This window comes from Eptatretus burgeri, chromosome 6, assembly GCF_056783735.1.
Source record: "Eptatretus burgeri isolate ZD-2024b chromosome 6, Ebu_testis_v1, whole genome shotgun sequence".
Classification (NCBI taxonomy): Eukaryota; Metazoa; Chordata; class Myxini; order Myxiniformes; family Myxinidae; genus Eptatretus; species Eptatretus burgeri.
The window spans coordinates 113,392,621-113,411,408 of record NC_140966.1 but is presented as its reverse complement, the minus strand read 5'-3'; the positions used below and the strand labels follow the sequence as shown (position 1 = coordinate 113,411,408).

The following is an 18,788-nucleotide window of genomic DNA, read 5'->3' as shown; positions in this document are numbered from 1 at the left end:
CACCTGACCTCTAGTTAAACGGCATAATTAAACGGTGGACACTGGAACTCGTGGTTGACTGGGTGGCGTTCGTGGTTCTAAAACAACACACCGTACCATAACGTTATTTGTGAGCGGTGGCCACAGGTACAGCTCTGCCAAGGACAACCGGGGATTAATCCCTCCGAGTGACAAGCTGTTGTCTCGGTACCCATGGCTGCAACAATATATATGTACACACCATAGACTCGTATAGAGAAGGACTGGAACCTCACGATCTCGGGGTTTGTAACTCGAGTCTGAAGGATTAACTTGAGTCCAGGGCTAAAATGACTTCTAAAAGGGCTAGAGACACGATCTCGGGATACATATAGGGCTTTTTGAGGACGGCGAGTTCAATAGTGTCATTTTCAACACCACCTGAGGTCATCTTCAAGGTCAAAAGGTCATATTTCAAGGTCAAATTGCTGAATTTTGGTATTTTTTGCCTGTTTTTGTGTCTAACTCATGGAGGAAAACTTTTGTAAAGTCTATGACAAAACATGACATTTTGCACCTCCTGCACCTATTTGCTGATTTCTATCATCGTTAACTAATGTATGTTTTGTTTGTTTTTCTTTCAAAAACTGTCCAGCTGGTGATCTCGCAGGATCTTTGTGTTGTTTCCTGCTTTGGTGACAATATGCCACGTCGTTGCAGCTGCTTTGGTTGTAGAGGAAACTATGATGGGACGCCTTATGTAAAGGTCATATCCTTCCCAAAATATCCTGAGGAGAGGGAGAGATGGATATTGGCAATGCCAAATGAGAAAGAAAGCTTGAGGTGCTTAAAGGAGATATATATTTGTGAGACACATTTCAATTGTGATTGGGTGTCAGTTAGGGGTGGCAAACGACCCAAAGAACCCCCATCAATATTTCCTGGAGTACCGAAATCAGCTGTGAAGCAGGTGACCTCAGCCCCACACCCAACATCATCTTCTACGTCAGAATCAAGAGCTAAGAAGATGCAGGCAGCTCATGAGGCTGCAGACAATATCCAAGATTTCGACCACTTCTGTGCTAAAATCAGCTCCTATTTTCCTGGCATTAACCTCATAAAAGACCAGGAAAACCTTTACCAATCAAGAACTGATGCCAGTGGACAAACTGTCAAGCAGTTCTTTCATTTCCAACAAGTTTACTCACCTTTTGGATTTCTATTCTTGAATAGAGTTGAGAAAGATGGCATTGAGGTGCCCAAACGACTTTTTCCTTTGCAGAAGAACAGCCTGCTCTCAAAATGGTCCCAGATTAGATCCATAACTGAACAGGTAAACATCTATGAATGCACAAGCAAGGAAATTCTTCAGCTTGTAATAAGCCAGCTCTGTTGGATGACTGAGGCACACGAGCTTCCTCATTTCACCTTCCTTCTGTTGCAGCTGCATCTTCTGGCAGAGAAACACTTTGACTACGTTCTTCCTGCTATATTTGCAGATATATAGTTTGGAATTTGGAATATATTTGGAAAAGTTTTTCGGCCAAGCCAGGCAAAGAAGCGGTGGGAACTTCTACATCGACGTAGTTGACATGATGGCTGCAGCTAAAATTGTAAATTTGCAAACACTCATTAAGCATGACATTATGCCCGAATCTCGTTCTCGTGTGATTGATTGCGACACGAACTGTACAACTTCCATAAATCCAGATGAGCGAAGTGAACTCATTGACGAGATTACTCCTCAAGACACTCAGGATCTCTTGGGGTCTGACGATGCCCTTAAGCATAAAGTAGTTTATTTGGCCAGACACCTTGTTCATAAATATGGCGATAGCACTAGTATCGAGGAGATCATTGATGATGAAGATGGTAACGAGGTGTCATCTGAGTTTCTACATAATTTGAATAGAGGTGGATTGAGTGTGCCGACTATGTCAACCGTCTTTTTTGTACATAATGCCTATAATTTGTATGACAAGACTAAAATGCGTTGCTGATTTCATTTTGCTGAGCTGTTATCCTCTGTAGATGCACCTTCATCTCGTATTAATGCTGCATGTACTACTTGAGCTAACATTCTATTGAAAGCTCATGTCCTCAATGTAAGTGACAAAGAAAAAGCTTTGGGATGCCTCAGGAGGCAAGAAAAGCTCTCCAACTAGTGATAGACATAGACATAGTTGTGATAGGCGTAGTGTTGTGACATCCATATAATGTTTATGTAATACAATATATGACAATAAATATCAAAATTTGACAGCTCTACACACTTGCATCTTATTACAATCAGCCATCTCTCACCGTTTATGAGTTAGACACAAACACGGGCAAAAAATACCAAAATTCAGTAATTTTACCTTGAAACCTCAGGTGGTGTTGAAAATGACACTCTTGAACTCGCCGCCATCAAAAACCCCTATATGGATCCCGAGATCGTGTCTCTAGCCCTTCTATAAGTCATTTTAGCCCCGGACTCAAGTTAATCCTTCAGACTCAAGTTACAAACCCCGAGCATGGGAGGTTCCAGTCCTTCTCTATAGGAGTCTATGGTACACACACACACACACACACACACACACACACACACACACACACACACACACACACACACACACACACACACACCAAAATCATCACTTCTCTCTCATCTTAAAGATGCAGGCTCACTCCCAAAAGATTGCTTCAGCTCCTCTCCCACATTGGCTGGAATACCTCTCTCAACATTTCGTTGAAAAAAAATTAATTCTCAATTAAGTTATGTCACAGCAGAAAAGCCAGATAAATCAGGTCGTAAAAACCTCCTCACATTAGATGAGGTATTTTAAAAGATGTATTAACCGGTTACCTCCAAAATTTCTCCAGCACAAACGGATAATTCATTGTTGTTTCGTGCCACAAAATCATACATGACCGTGGCCACCTGTTTTCCCGCCAGTTCGTACTCCCTGAGATGAACAATGAATAAGTATTAGCAACACTAATTACAAATAATACCATGTTATATGACAATGATGCATATTTGTGCAGTTAAACCCACAAAGTTAATCCTTGAGCAAATTTTTGGATGGGGCATCATGGAGATCCACATGTATCTACCACACCACCTCAAACAATCGCCCTTTGGTTGTCCTTCTGTCTCATACTCAGAGATCACATCTCGAGAGCATTCTCTCTTCAGAAGTATAACATCGTGGTTGCCTTATTGTAATCAGAAACATGCATCCTATGAACTTGTGATCTTTAAGAACACCTCAGGGGACATTTCACAGACTCGTTTATGGATGCGAGGTGAAATGGAGAATGTGTTCATGGGAGTACAAGTGAAGTAAGCATTTCGTTCAATGTTTCACTGGTTCAGTATATCCATCTGTTCAGGCTCCATTAGATAAGTCAGTGAAGTGAACATTAGATTGTACATTGATTATATAATTATATCCATGACGTCACAATGTACCTTTCAGAGATCGGTGGATTTTTCTTCACCTCATCCTGTGGAAAGAGCACATAAACTTGATCAATGTCATTGACGATACAATGAAGCACTTTCCTGCTAAAACCAAGCGATTCCAAACGTATCACCTTCGAACAAACACTAAATACCTGTAGAATGATGCAATTACCGTAAGAGCTGTACACATCCCACTTAGAATGAACTTGATTGCAGTAAAAACGAATTCATGTACAACACAAGGATATAATCCACAAAATGTCTTAGACTCAAATTGTACAACAAAAAATATGGTGTCCGATTGTATGGCTTTTGGGTCGAGATATTGGAATGGAGAGCTTCTTGAGGAAATACTTTGGACAGGCAGTTAATCGGTCCTAGCAATGAGTCTTGGGAGGTGTTATCAGTTAAAGGGGTCATGCATATCACAGGGTATCCATACAACAGTGAAGTGCTCCAAAGGGGAAGTTAGCACCTGTTGTTCATGTTGTCACTGATTCATGCCTGCTTTTATGATGGGGAAAGGACTGCATTGAAGAATAGTAAAAAAAATTAAAAAATACCAACAATCCACTGGAAAGTATGGATCTCAAGCTACAAGTAAGATAACAGTTTGCCAGGTTTGCAAATTCGTTTTGCTCAGAACATCGATGAACATCACTGTATTTTCCGGTGTATTAACCGCACCCATGTTTTTCACCCTCAAAATAATTGAATATATTGATCATTTTATTTTCTGATCGAGATCTAAATACATTTGTACATCAACTTTGTACGGAACAAAGTGACGGAGATACCAACATGCTTACTCCCATGTCTGCTTCATCTTGTCTGACGGTCTCATTCTCATTTTGAAGAAGTTGAAGAGAGAGAGAGGAGAGGATACCAATAACTTTTTATTTTTCTTTCTTATTTTTTAATATTAGAAAGAGGATTTTTTTTTTGTTACTATAAAAAGAAAGAGAAGCGATTCATAGCGGTATCACACAAATTTCTTGTGGATGTGTGGCCCTAAAGAGGGCCGTTTGGGTTTGGTGAAACTTTTCAGCGAGGTAAGAAAATTTGTCTGGTCGATGCGAGTAATACGCAGGAAGCAAGTTCGGAACCGCCGATAGAAATGAGGGAAGAACGAAGAGAACCAAAGGAAGCCAAAAGAACCGAGCAGCACAGATACTTCTTAAAGCTTCACCCTCCCACGTGGCTCCTCGCTCTCATGAGATTCTTCTTCTTCTTCCTTTCAAATCCATTTCCTGCCCTCGTATAGAAAAGTACTTGGGGTTGATTGGTTGTTCCTAGTTTTAAGCCATGCCCCACTATCCAGCATTTGCGAGCATAGTCTCAGCATGTAAGGAACACACTTCCATGAACCTCGTGGAAAATAAAATTTCATATTTTCAGCTCGCCAGCCACCGCCTGTTTCACCGCAGAACAACCATCCATCCATTGGGACTATACTCGGTGCAGAGCGTTGGTGCTGCCTAAGCAGTCAGTTTGGCTATTGGGTACAATCCTGGACAGGTTGCCACTCTGACACAGGATACCAGCATGCTGACCTCAGAAGGATGACAGGCAGAGTCAACCCCACCTGGTATTAATTCAACAGCCAAGGGGGATTTGAACTCAGGATCCTCGGATCCCAAGTCTACCACCACCATAACCATTAAGCCAACACCAGACATAGGAACACACTTGGTGGATTAATTCTGCCTGCATCGGATGTTCATGTCAAAAATGATGTATGTAAAAAGAGATTCACTACTTCAAGTCCCTCGTCTATCCATTCGGTCTGCTGCGAACGAACAATGACGCCGGCTGGAAATTTGTTTTTGGGCAGTCTTCCTCCGGAACACAACATACAAGGGAAGCTTGCAACACAAGCTTATTTGAGGTGGGTGCTCCGTTATTAGACTCCAGCTATTGTTAATAATTCTTCTTTTGATGTGAGACCAGGTGTTCTTCTTTTTCTTTTGTGTTTCATGGTGTTTTCAGAGCTACGAGGCTCTATATACGCCACGCACCTAAACTCCAGGTGCCTCCGGACGTTTCCGACCGTGACTCATTTAATTAATAGGCCAGTAAAATTAGTCCCAAAATTGGGCAAAGGTCAAAATAATTGCAATATAATTTATTTTTTCACAATGCATTTTTGTAATGTCTCAAGTTCAACATACTAAAAGTCTACCACAGTCAACTGATGGGAAATATGACAAAATTACGTTTTTCAACAATGATGTGATACTTTAAAAATATCTACTCATTTATAATATATGCCATATACAATGTATTTGAATAAAACCAGTCAATTAATAAATCACAATCAAGGACAGTCCTGTTTTGATTAGTTCCATAACAAATAATCATCAAGATTATAGTTTTTTTATATAAAAATTAGCATTTTATCAGGGAAATGTCTTTAAAAAGTAGCATTATTTTAGCAGTGATTTTGATACTTTTCTTCAAACTTTATAACATGCAATGGTATTGATGTATAACAAACTTGATCACAATAAGTTATGTCTAATGTACATTTTAAAACAAATTTGGATCAAATATGGCAATTACTTACAGTGCTCTACCATTTTCGGTGCATTAAGATTACCCCTACCCCCAAATGCATACATACACTGTCTTGGTGAGTCTTGTGTGAGAACCATTTCTTTGTAAGTAAAATGTAATCACATTTATACTTTGCAATATAGCCATATTGTCAAAAGGTATGGTTATAGTGTATTTATACTACATTCTATAAAGTCATTCCATGCAGTAGTACACATTAAGTGTCCATTTAAGAATCTATATCATTTCGGACTGGTGAGTTATACGAAACAGTTCAACAATACTCTACACAGGTTGTTTTGCATTGTGTTTCGTATAACAAAAAGTAGCATTTAACCTGATGCATCTCCCTAATAACCTACAAAAACTAAATGCTCGTAAAAATTAAGTTTACATGTTTTGACAACCAATAACTTACATTTTTAATTGCAGCTGTATTGCCAACTATGCCAACTCAATCTATAAAGTTCTATACTACATTCTATATATTTATACTACATTATATACAGTTATACTACATTTTATACAGCTATACTAAATTCTATGAAGTCCTATGCACTCGTTTACATATCTACTGATCCATGTCCATTTCTGAATCAAGATCATCATTTAGGACAGGTGAGTTGGAACATGCAGTTTCACGACACTCTCCACAGGCTGGTGCAGGGAATCTATAAGGAACCTAGAGCCAAATTGGTGATGCATATGCATAGCTAAACTCCATTGCAGGGGTACAATCATCATTCTGGGTCTTGCAGCTTGGACAATAGCATTCCCCATTGAGGACTGTTTTTTCTCAGTGTTTTTTCCTGCTACCATGATTTGCAGAAACTGGACGAGGCTATCTGGTAGAAATGTCATTGCATTTTCTATTGTCGAATCATCAGCAACTGGATACTCAGTACATAGATCAAGTGCCTTAATATCATTTTTCATCAGTTTGGCTGCCGTTTCAATGATGTGTCTGGGTTCATCATCATCACCCTTTGGTGATTTGTAGTAGTCATTCATAATGGAGGCAGCAGTGGTTCTAAATGTAACAATAGTTTTCTTGCCTTCAAGATTTGTGAAAAGAACCTTATCACCAAAATGGTCATTTAGTTTTTGTTTCATGTACTGAACTCCATATGCCTCCTGCATTGAGCCAGTCAGCTTCAAGTATTCATCCATCTTCTTTACGAGATCAATGATTGCTATTTGTTCATCATCACTTTCCTCGAGATATTTTGTGACAAGTAGAAAGGCATCATACTTGTCTTCTTCAACTTTGCAACAATCATGTGGTTCAAACTTCTTTGGAATGTTTTTCCCAGTTCTAAAGTTTATGCTGCATTGGCTATGATACACTGCATTCTCAGCATGCAGGTCATTAGCATAGGATATCCTACCCATCACTTCCTCACTCCAGACATCATTCCGTATTTTGCAAACACTTCTAATAGTGTTTTCAAAAACTGATGTCCTGACAGGAAATAAATCATATCCCCTCTGTCGACCATCACACTGGCTTGCTGACAGCAAAAGATGCAATCTTTTGTGAAGTCAAATGGTTTTGATTGTGATCGTCGCTTGGATTCTGGTACAGAAGCATCAGCTAGTCCTACATGCCTGTAAGTTTTGATGTACTTTGGATTACACCAATTTTTTCTGCGTGCCTTATGGACACGTTGCCCTTCTTGGGTCTGCAGACTGCTTCCCCGTTCCTCATTTGCACGGTTGATGCCATCACTCCCTTTCTTGCCACGGGTAACAATATCACATTCAGCATCATATGTGATATCCTTGGTGCATAACACACACGGTTGATCATGTCTTGTAGATTGACACTCAGCCATCACTTACCTGCTAAGAAATTAAAGTTAGTGACTTATACTTCACAGATTAATAAGAAAGGATTATATAAAAATTAAGTATAGTAACGCAAGTATTGATCACATTCCTTTTAAATTTGTTACACTGACAGATTTAGGGGGGGGAGGGGTGGGGGGACAGGAGTGTGCCACTCTCTATTTGCTGTTCAAAATTGTGAAATGATAACAACATTTGTGAAATCTATATGGAGTTAGCTCTCTGTGGAATGATACATTTTTAAAATTGGACTATTAATTATTAAGGATGTTATGACCTATAAGATATTTTGACCAATAAGTTGATTTTTGATTTTTGTTATTAAAAATAAATTAGCCAGGATCAGAGCCTGCAGTCAACTACACCCCCCTTTAACAAAATCTTGGATCTGCCCCGGTGTTATAAATTATAGTTATTATAAGTTCTAATGTAATGAAGTTTGTAAAGTATGAATATAATAACATTTTATTTACAAAGGAATGGTTCTCACACAAGCACTCCCCAATGGCCAACACTTACATCTGGGGGTAGGGGTAATCTATATGTACCAAAAATGATGATCTATATGTACCAAAAAAATGATATAGCACTGCAAGTACTCATCATATTCCATCCAAATTTGTTTTAAAATATGCATTAAACATTTATCATGTAATCAAGTTTGTTATACATCAATACCATTGCTTGTTATAAAGTTTGAAGAAAAGTATCAAAATCACTGCAAAAATGCTACTTTTTAAAGACATTTGCCTGGTAAAATGCTAATTTTTATATAAAAAACTGTAATCTTGATGATTATTTGTTATGGAACTAATCAAAACAGGACTGTCCTTGATTGTAATGTATTAATTGACAGTGGTTTTATTCAAATACATTGTATATGGCACATATTGTAAATGAGTAGATATTTTTAAAGTATCACAACATCATTGTTGAAAAACGTAATTTTGTCATATTTCCCATCAGTTGACTGTGGTAGACTTTTAGTATGTTGAATTTGAGACATTACAAAAATGCATTGTGAAAAAATAAATTATATTGCAATTATTTTGACCTTTTTCACTATTTTGACAGGCTGATAAATGCTGTACAAACTCTTAACCTGATAGTCTGTGGGGTTATGTAAAAAAAGCAAAATTTTGGGTAGATTCTTGGCACCAGTGTTTAAACACATCTCTAAACTTCACTGATTTAGAAAAAAAAGGTGCCAGTTTTTCTATTGGCTTTTCGGGCCTCCATTTTGAATTTCAAAATGGATGCTGTTTTTACCCTTTTTGTATGATTTTTCGGTATTTAACGTTATTTTGAACATATAATTCAAAGTGTGTGCAAATAGAGTTTGGGTACCAAATGCATTGTAGTTGAGACAACTGTTCATCTGAACTCTGTTTGCATGGATATCAACAGGTTTGATGTTAATGTCAATAAATATTGGTATGAATGTGACACTTATTACTGGTATCTGACGAATATTTTCTGCTTGCAATATGATGCATATCCACTGTGAACCAAATAACTTACTGCTTTATTTCAGAAGACCAAAAATGCACAGTGGACATCCCATCCTATAAAATACTTAGGGCATTGAAATTTATGGCAACTTGTTAATTTCACTTATGGTTATGATTCCAGATTAACCATGGTGTCCTGTAGAGAACCATCTTGTGAGAAGCGTGCAACTGTATCTTCCATTGACTTTCGAATCTGCTTGTTGTGTCAAGGAGACAAGTTCACTGACATTAAAGGTGTTCATTAACTGGAGCATCTGCAACTACCAGAACTGGAATCATACCAATCATTGTTGGACTGTATAAGCAAGAGGGCTCAATATCAAAACCCTGAGTATGTTCGTTTGCATCAACAACTGAGTGGCATATCTGGAAAAGAACTGAACAACCAATATGCAGTGTGGCATAAAATCATGTCATGGTAAAGCAACACACATGAGCAACACACATGAGTTTGCCTACACCAACAAAATTCTCATGGTACCAGATGGATCTATTCATCCCACTACAGACAAGAGCACAGTGATAAAGCTTCTGGAAGATATGGTGGCCAATGACACAGCTCAAGCTTCTGCACAACCTGCCGAGTTTGAAGAGGGATCTGAGACATGTCTTGTAGTTGATGGAATGGGAGTGGTACAGGAATAAATGACAGTCAAAAATTTCAAGACTTGCAAAGAACTTGCAACATCCTTTGTCACACTCATTGACTCAAAGGCTCGTGGACATTGTCAAGTGCGGGTTATATTTGATAATTACACCAAGAATGCATCACTGAAGGAGCAGACTAGAGAGCGGCGGAAAGGCAAGCTGAAGGGAACTAAATCCTACATTGTTCAAGACTCAACAGGCATCAAAGACAAAAAGATGTTTCTCGCCAGCAGCAGCACAAAGGATTCACGAAATCTCTACCTTTCCCATCAGCTCTTCCACTACAGTACCGTCAAGGTTATGACTGCAACACGGAAAGAGGTCATGACGAATTATGAAGTTGAAACAATGACCAGTGTCAGCACACAGGAAGAGGCGGACACTCTTATAATTTATCATGCTGTAGAAGTTGCGAGCAATGGAATGAATGTCCACATATATTCACAAGGCACTGATGTGCTACTTTTGGCTCTACAAAGAACACCACTACTTGGCAACCATTCTGCACTAATCACGGGCACAAGCGAAAGATGACGGAAAGTCTTCCGACAGCCTATATGACAAGCTTGGCCCAGAGAAATCAGCAGCTTTGATCAACTGGCATGCTCTCACAGGCTGTAATACGACAGGACATATCCAAGGGAAGGGAAAGAAGGGGTGCTTTACAACTTTCCTGAAGGCAAGCCCCACCATTGTGAGAGCACTAGCTGACCTTGGCGAAAGGGTTGAGCCATCTGAAGAAGTTCTTCGTGGTTGTGAAGAGTTTCTTTGCTCTCTTTTCTCTCCAGTTGGAGTCCACTTTGGGCAAGCAAAAATGCCGAGATGGTTTTTGTTCATGCAACTCACAGATGAACAAGGAGTTGACAAATTGCCATCGACTCAGGGAGCATGGATTGAACATATACGCCGTGCCCATGTCCAGTGTAATATCTGGCGCCAGGATATGGTGTTGAACCCAACTTTTCTTGACCCTTTGACCTTGGGGTGGCGAAACCAAGACAAAAAGCTACTGATTGTTCTTTCTCAGGTTGCACCAGCTCCAGTCTCAGTGCTGCAGCTCATCAGGTATAACTATGAGAAATCAAAGTGTTCAAGGAGGTGCTCATGCAGAGGAAACAGTGTGGTCTGTACCGAAATTTGCAAATGTGGTGGGGAAGGCGACAGCTGTACAAACATAACACCACCAAGGATTGGCGAAGATCTAGAACATGATTGAAGCAATGACAATTATAAATGCTTAATCAGTAACATTGACACTCCTGATTCATACATGTAGCATTTTCATACCTTTGAAAAAAGATTATCCATCTTCTAATTGTATAACCGCCAAAATAAATTTATATTGAATTACATGCTCTCTATTATTTCTGTTAAATGTTTTGGAGGATTTGGCAGAGTGTTCCGATCATAAATATGTTGTTATTATTGGAATCCTCTTGTGCCAAAACATATAATTAGACACCAAAAACATCTTCTTATGTCTATTGGTTCAAAAGTAATGGCATTTTACATAGAAAACCCCTGAAATCAGGTGGCCATCTTGAATTTTTTTCCAATATTTAGAGTATTTCTAGTGCTCTTAGTTTGCTTCTAATGAATCTTTGTCCCCTTTATACGAGTTTAGATAAAATAAAATAAATATTGTATGACATTTGAATGAATAGTTATGGTTAATTTGCAATATTATTTTTAAAAGAAGATTTTCGGCGGTGGCCATTTTGAAATTCAAAATGGAGGCCCTAAATGCTAATGGAAAAACTGGCACCCTTTTTTTCTAAACCAGTGAAGTTTCTCGATACGTTTAGACATAGGTGCGACGAATCTACCCCCAAAAATGACAAATCCAGAAAATGTTACATAAGCCCACGGACTATGACCCGATTTTCAAAATTTAAACGACAGAATTGAACTTAAAAGCAGTTCTGACTGCTACAAAAGTGTTCATTTGGAATGTAATTGAAAGTCAGCATTGATTGTTTTTAAGACCAATTATTTTTCAATACCCTTGTGTTAACCGCACCCCAAGTATTAACCGCACCCCCAACTTTTACCCTGTTTTGCTGATAAAAAGGTGCTGTTTATACACCGGAAAATACAATACCTGAAGGTCATCGAGGCAAAAGCAATTCATGGGGATCCCAGAAAGACCAGCACCTTGTGGCCATCCAAAGCCTTAAGATGAGATTGCAGACAAAGCTCGAGTTAGAGGCCCGAACTACTCCAAGATGTCCAGAGCATTCTGTACTCTCCCGTATCACTCTAACTCTAGGTACAGCTTCACAGATCACGAGCTCCAACTACTTGCAATCTAAAGTGATATGGATGATGTCTTGGATGGGATGGTCAGGGTGCAATACGCGGGTGAACGCCACCGATGGATTTCTTGGATTGCTGTTTGCCGTGTTCTTGAATGCTGCCCATGGCACAACCTTCACATTGTAGCATTGTCAGGCGTAGAGAAAGTGGTGTTTCCTCAAACATGGAGAAGATAGATTTTCCTCAAATGTGTGTTCATTCCCCTCATGTAGTGGAGCTGTGTTTTTTTCCACAAAGCAGTGATTTTCCAATGAGTATCTCAATGCACTTCCTAGTTTATGGCACAAGGATGAATGGACAGCATGGTGATGTGGAAGGACTTGAACTTTACAAGTACCCAAGAGAGACCTATTCTCGTCCCCCCCACATGTGTACATCCAACTCTCATGTTTGTTTTGTCTCTGTGAGGGGGTCTTTGTATTAGGAGGTTCATTGTTTATGGAATGTGACAGGTGCTTCTGAATACTTTACTCTTATAGGACAACCACTCGCACCAACAAGCAGTTTTTGGGGAAACCCAATTCTAATTGAGTTTGGCATGTTGTCATTCCCATCTGAGCACATAGCTCATGATCCTGGGATCCCAGATTAAAATTCCATACACTGTGTCAATTACCAATGGCCCTTGATATACCACCTCACTCTTCCATGAGACTTGATCAAGACCCTCGCTCTTCAATGAGACTTGATCAAGAACCTCGCTCTTCAATGAGACTAGATCTAGTACCTCACTCTTCACTGAGACTAGATATAGTACCTCGCTCTTCAATGAGACGATATGTTGTACCTCACTCTTCAATGAGACTACATCTAGTACCTCACTCTTCAATGAGACTACATCTAGTACCTCACTCTTCAATGAGACGAGATCTAGTACCTCGCTCTTCAATGAGACTAGATCTAGTACCTTACTCTACAATGAGACTAGATCTAGTACCTCACTCTTCAATGAGATTAGATCTAGTATCTCGCTCTTCAATGAGACTAGATCTAGTACCTCGCTCTTCAATGAGACTAGATCTAGTACCTCATTCTTCAATGAGACTAGATCTAGTACCTCGCTCATCAATGAGACTAGATCTAGTACCTCGCTCTTCAATGAGACTCGATCTCATACCTCGCTCTTCAATGACATGAGATCTAGTACCTTGCTCTTCCATGACACAAGATCTAGTACTTCTCTCTTCCATGACATGAGATCTATACATTGCTCTTCCATGAGACTAGATATAGTGCTGTGCTCTTCCACGGGCCTTGATATACCACCTCACTTGTCCATCAGACTATATATATATATATATATATATATATATATATATATATATATATATATATATATATATATATATATATATAACCTCACTCTTCCATGATCCGTGATCAACTACCTGGCTCTTCCATGGGCCTTGATATACCACCTCACTCTTCCATGAACCTAAATCGTAGAAGAAGGTGTTATCAGGCATCTGTCTTAAAATTGGTGCAACCAGAAGAGTAATAGCTCACTCTCACCATGCCATTCAACTAACGTGTTAAAATGGATCGCCATCAGCATCCCGTCCATCATTATCATTGGAACAATAAAAAGCAAGGTGTTCAAGCGAGAGCACAAGAAAATTGTGAACAAAGTTCCAAGCCTACTTTGATGTTCACTGGTCGTGGCTGTTTTACCACTTTAGAATTTCCATCGTTCATCTTCGTCTCCCTGGAACATTACGGCACATCACACAACACTTGTTTATGCTTAACAACATTCCACTTAAAGTAAAGCTTTTTGGAGCGACACGGATGTATGACTTAAGAGTTGCAAACAGAGCAGTTGGACAAACACTTCATATCAAAGTCAAAGATTGGCTAGCCCACAATAAGGTTATGAAACAATAAGAAAATTGTGAACAGACTGAATGTTCGTCCAGGCTGGACCCAAGGAGAGCCAGAACTCCTCTTCACGTGGAGTCATGCAGCTCTGCAGGAGATGCACAGACTCCGGTGTTGCCACTGGGTCCACCACATCCCTCGCAAGCTCAACTCCTCCAGTGGCATTCACAACCTTCAGTCGCAATACAAAATAGCAACACCGAAGGAAACCACAATCATCATAACAATTTCTTTTTTAAAGTTGGTGCAGCTTTACTTGCCAATAAATAAATTAGATTTTTGATGATAATTGCACAAATGACCTTCACAAACACATGGACTCGTTGTACGGGTAAGTGAAAAAGTCATTGGATATAGTCTTTATTTGTCTCAACTCAAAACCAATCAGGATTAGTACATCAGAGAAATCCCCAGATGTAGTGTGAGCAACAAGTGACACAGTATATCCTCAGATTTCATAGCCATACCATCTCCAGTGGAGTGAACAGGAAGTGGATCATCTCTGTGGCATTGGGGTTCTGGATCTGCCCTTTCAGTTTTGCCTGGGAAGGTGAACAGCAAGACTATTTGGATTACAACATCTAAGGCTCATGGAGGAGATTGCTGAGAAATCATATTCAGGACATAGACATCAGGAGACATCGGTGCACTTTCATATGAAATTACAGACATTGGTAGACAATGGACAAATCAACATGGTACTTGTGCATGGGATTTGGATCTGAGATCCCAACGTGATGAGCTGTGTGATCAGTTCGGTACAACAACCAGGTGGACCTATTAAAGGGGAACCCAAACACTCAGACCACGTCGACGCTAATCTATCCCTTGATACCCGAGAAAATAGATATGATGTGTATTTTTTCGATTTATAAAGTAGGTAATTTTGCGAATGAGTGAAAATGTTCTTCTTCTTCTTCTTCATGCCGAGCCATGATGCCACACCAGGGAGTCGACCACCATATTCGTACACTGTCGATTGGTTACGTCGCGGTACAATTTAACTCTAATGGCGAATAATTTTCGATTTTCCACAAATATGTTGAATCGATGCGTCCTCGGTGGTTGGAAGAATACAGAGATGGTTTTATGCTACACCAATGGCCGAACACCCCAAGTTTGCCAGAAATTTGATGAGGTTTGTCCGAAATAACTGAGTGTGGATCAGGCCTACAAAATGTTTGCTTTTGTGCTTGGAACATGTTACAGAGCATTGCGATGAAACGAGATGGTATTCTTAGAATACTTACCCAGCACAGTCAACAGTTTTGGAACTATTGAGGTGCAACGTTTCTCTGTTTTTCCAAGATGGCGCCTGTACCAAATAACCTATGACATCATGATTATCATTAAAAAAAAAATCTTCAGGAGGAGCTGCTCATATTCTGAAAACTTCGTGTCCATCGGACTAACAGTTGAGGAGGAAATATTTGTTTTCATACTGATCAGATCAAGTGTTGTACTTGTCGAATTATGACGTCATAGTGATCAGATCAAGTGTTGTACTTGTCGAATTATGACGTCATAGTGAAGGCACCGATGACATCATCATCAACGTATCTTAATCCCCATTGGGAGTACTTGATAATGAGCCATGTTTCAATTTTTTCCATTGAGCGGTTTGAGAAATATAGAGGTGCAACTTTTTTCCAACATGGTGTCTGTGCCACATGACCCATGACGTCATAATTATGAATAAAAAATATTATATAGGTGGAAGCACTCCTTTGGTAAAAATTTAACGTCAATCAGATCAAATTGTTGCCACTAAAATGAATTTTTTAAATGCAGACACGCACGCACGTAAGCACGTACGCAACCGAATGCCGAACCCTGTTTTTCGCTTCGTGAGCGCAGGGTAACAACACAGATGGATAGATATTGTGGTTATCGCCATGATTGGAGAGGACGTCATGCCAACAAGCAAGCAGAAGAAACAGCCGTTGCTCGAAACTGTAACACCATCTCCACCCAGCTACCAGCACATGTACATGTACATGGACAATTTGAGCGGTGAGTTAAAATCGTGTTGGTCTGTCGGGGATGGATATCACCTCGCCAACGTCCACCCCGACAGTGGGACACAGCACGGACATGATACAGTATGGAAATGGCACGGACACGGCATGACACGACCACAGACACAGACACAATGGTGTGACACGGCACAGACAAGATGTGGGACAAAGCATTCATCACTCATTTTGTCGTTGGTGTCCGAGTGCGCCTGGGCGGTGTCCGTGCTTTGTCGTGTCCCACCATGGTGTCAATGTAATTTTGTGCTGTGTCCATGCGGTGTCCCACTGTTGTGTCCGTGCTGCGTCATCTTTTGTCCCACCATCATGTCCTACCTTCGTGTCCATGATGTGTCTTGCCTGTGTCCATGTCGTGCCATGTCCTTGCTGTGTCTGTGCCATGTTGTATTTCTGCTGGAGTAGTATAACTGATTTGTCAATTAATACAAAATCCCTCATAAACCGTCAATTAAATGGAAAAACAAACCTACCAATCTGTAGTGAACATGCGACTGGGGCTTTCATCTTCACCAACACCTCCATGGTCGTCATCTTCGTGTGAATCACTCGCGGAAGGCTCAAAATTATATAGGTCCATAATTCCCCCGAAAGCATTTCCATCACCAATTTCCTCTCCAATAGTTTCTTTAAAATCCCACTGATGAGTTTTCGATGTCGACCGATATGCGTCGAGGTGTCGTCCACCAGACGGCGGTCTCCTTGGGTTAACCTGAGGCGGTCCCTTCGGGTGGGTGCCTGGAATGTCCTATCCCTAAGAGAGGATGATCACCTGTCTCTGTTATCATCTGAGCTCAAGCGTTTGGACATCGGGATTGCAGCTCTCTCTGAGGTTCGGAGACCGGATTGCGGCGAGATAATGGTAGGTGGTTACACCTACTATTGGTCTGGTCGCTCTGATGGTTACCATACCCAAGGAGTTGCTGTAGCTGTGTCCAATAAGCTGACCCCAATGATAATTGAGGTAACACCGGTCAACGGCGTATTATGAGATTAAGGATTCGTCACTCCTTAGGTGTCATTTCCCTGGTCTCTATTTATGCTCCGACTGAGGCGAGTGATCTTACCGTGAAGGATGCATTCTACGCCACACTCGAGTCTGTGGTTGATCAGTGCCCCAGACGAGATACACTTCTAGTCTTGGGGGATTTCAATGCATCGACTGGAACTGATAGGGATGGTTATGAGGTGTGTGTTGGTCCCCATGGGTCAGGAACTATGAACCAGAATAGCACTAAGTTCCTTGACTTTGCAAGAAGTCATGGACTTAGGGTGGCTGGTTCATGGTTTCAGCGCCCGCAAGCTCATCGCTGGACTTGGTATTCCAACGCTGGCGGTGTGGCAAAGGAGATTGACCATGTCCTCATTGACGGTCGTTGGAGGATGATCCAGAACTGCAGGGTCTACCGGAGTGCTCAGTTCCTCAATACTGACCACAGGCTTGTTGTAGCAACTCTAAAGCTGCACCTTAAATCCTGGAGAATGGTACCATCCCAGCCTAGGCTGGATGTTGGCAAGCTCAGGGATGAGAGAGTAGCTGAGGAGTTTGCGAACAGGCTGAGTGGACACTTGGGGGGTCTGTGTGCTTTTGGGGGGTCCTGAAGAGTTGTGGAGCACCTTCAAGACCACCGTCCTTGATGTTGCCGGTGGATGCCTTGGAGCTCACCGCAGGGCAAAGAAGAATTTTGTCTCTCAAGGGACACTGGATACCATTGACCAGAGTCGCAGGGCCAGGCTGAATGGCAGAGCTGAGCTGTTCAGGGAGCTGAGGCGTAAAACTGTACGTGCACTGAGGGTGGACAAGGAGGCCTATGTGCGAGGAATCTGTGAGGGGGTAGAGCATCACCTGTGGACAGGTGATTCTCGTCCCGCTTACAGAGGTTCGCGCATTACGTTCATCCCAAGCCCATCCCTCGGAGCACTGCAGTTCGAGCAGAGAGTGGTAGGCTCTTGACAGAGGAGTCTGAAGTGAAGGCCCGCTGGGCCGGTTACTTTGAGCAGTTGTACCAGGCTGATCCCCCAGCTGTCGAGTTGGACGTCAAGGGTGTTACAATCCCTGTTGCTGACCCTCGAATCAACTGTGGTCCACCATCGCTTGTGGAAACACGGGCTGCGGTGAACCAGTTGAAACGGGGCAAAGCTCCAGGGATCTGTGGCATCCATGCTGAACTTCTCAAGGCTGGTGGAAATGCTGCACTCGCGTCGTTGCATGCAGTTTTGTGCTCTGCCTGGAACACAGGCATCATCCCCACTGACTGGAAGAGGGGCCTTGTTGTCCCTCTCTGGAAAGGAAGGGTGATCGCCAAGACTGCAACAACTACCGAGGGGTGACGCTGCTCTCAGTGCCGGGCAAGGTCTTTGCTCGGATAATTCTTGATAGGGTTCGCCACCATCTGCTTGAGCACCAGCGTCCAGAGCAGTCAGGCTTTACACCAAAGAGGTCAACGATTGACCGTATCCTTGCTCTTCGTGTCCTCACTGAACGCAGACGAGAGTTTCGGCAGGGGCTGCTTGCAGCCTATGTTGATCTCTGTAAAGCGTTTGATTCAGTGAATCGGGATGTCCTCTGGAGGATTCTTGGTCTTCGTG

The 18,788-nt window shown here is 41.2% G+C and overlaps 1 protein-coding gene across 4 annotated transcripts in view; it reads right to left on the bottom strand.

The window, feature by feature from the left end:
* The window catches only part of LOC147025655 (epidermal growth factor receptor kinase substrate 8-like), a 138,541-nt gene that overhangs the window by 88,802 nt on the left and 30,951 nt on the right, over positions 1–18,788 (bottom strand). For all 4 annotated transcript variants that reach the window (XM_085886862.1, XM_085886864.1, XM_085886865.1 and 1 more), the window contains exons 10-14: positions 14,634–14,708; positions 14,190–14,338; positions 13,930–13,993; positions 3,416–3,450; positions 2,807–2,906 (exon numbers count right to left, since the gene is read on the bottom strand). In XM_085886862.1, coding sequence (XP_085742988.1) covers positions 2,807–2,906; positions 3,416–3,450; positions 13,930–13,993; positions 14,190–14,338; positions 14,634–14,708 — 423 coding nt within the window. The remainder of the gene's footprint in view (positions 1–2,806; positions 2,907–3,415; positions 3,451–13,929; positions 13,994–14,189; positions 14,339–14,633; positions 14,709–18,788) is intronic.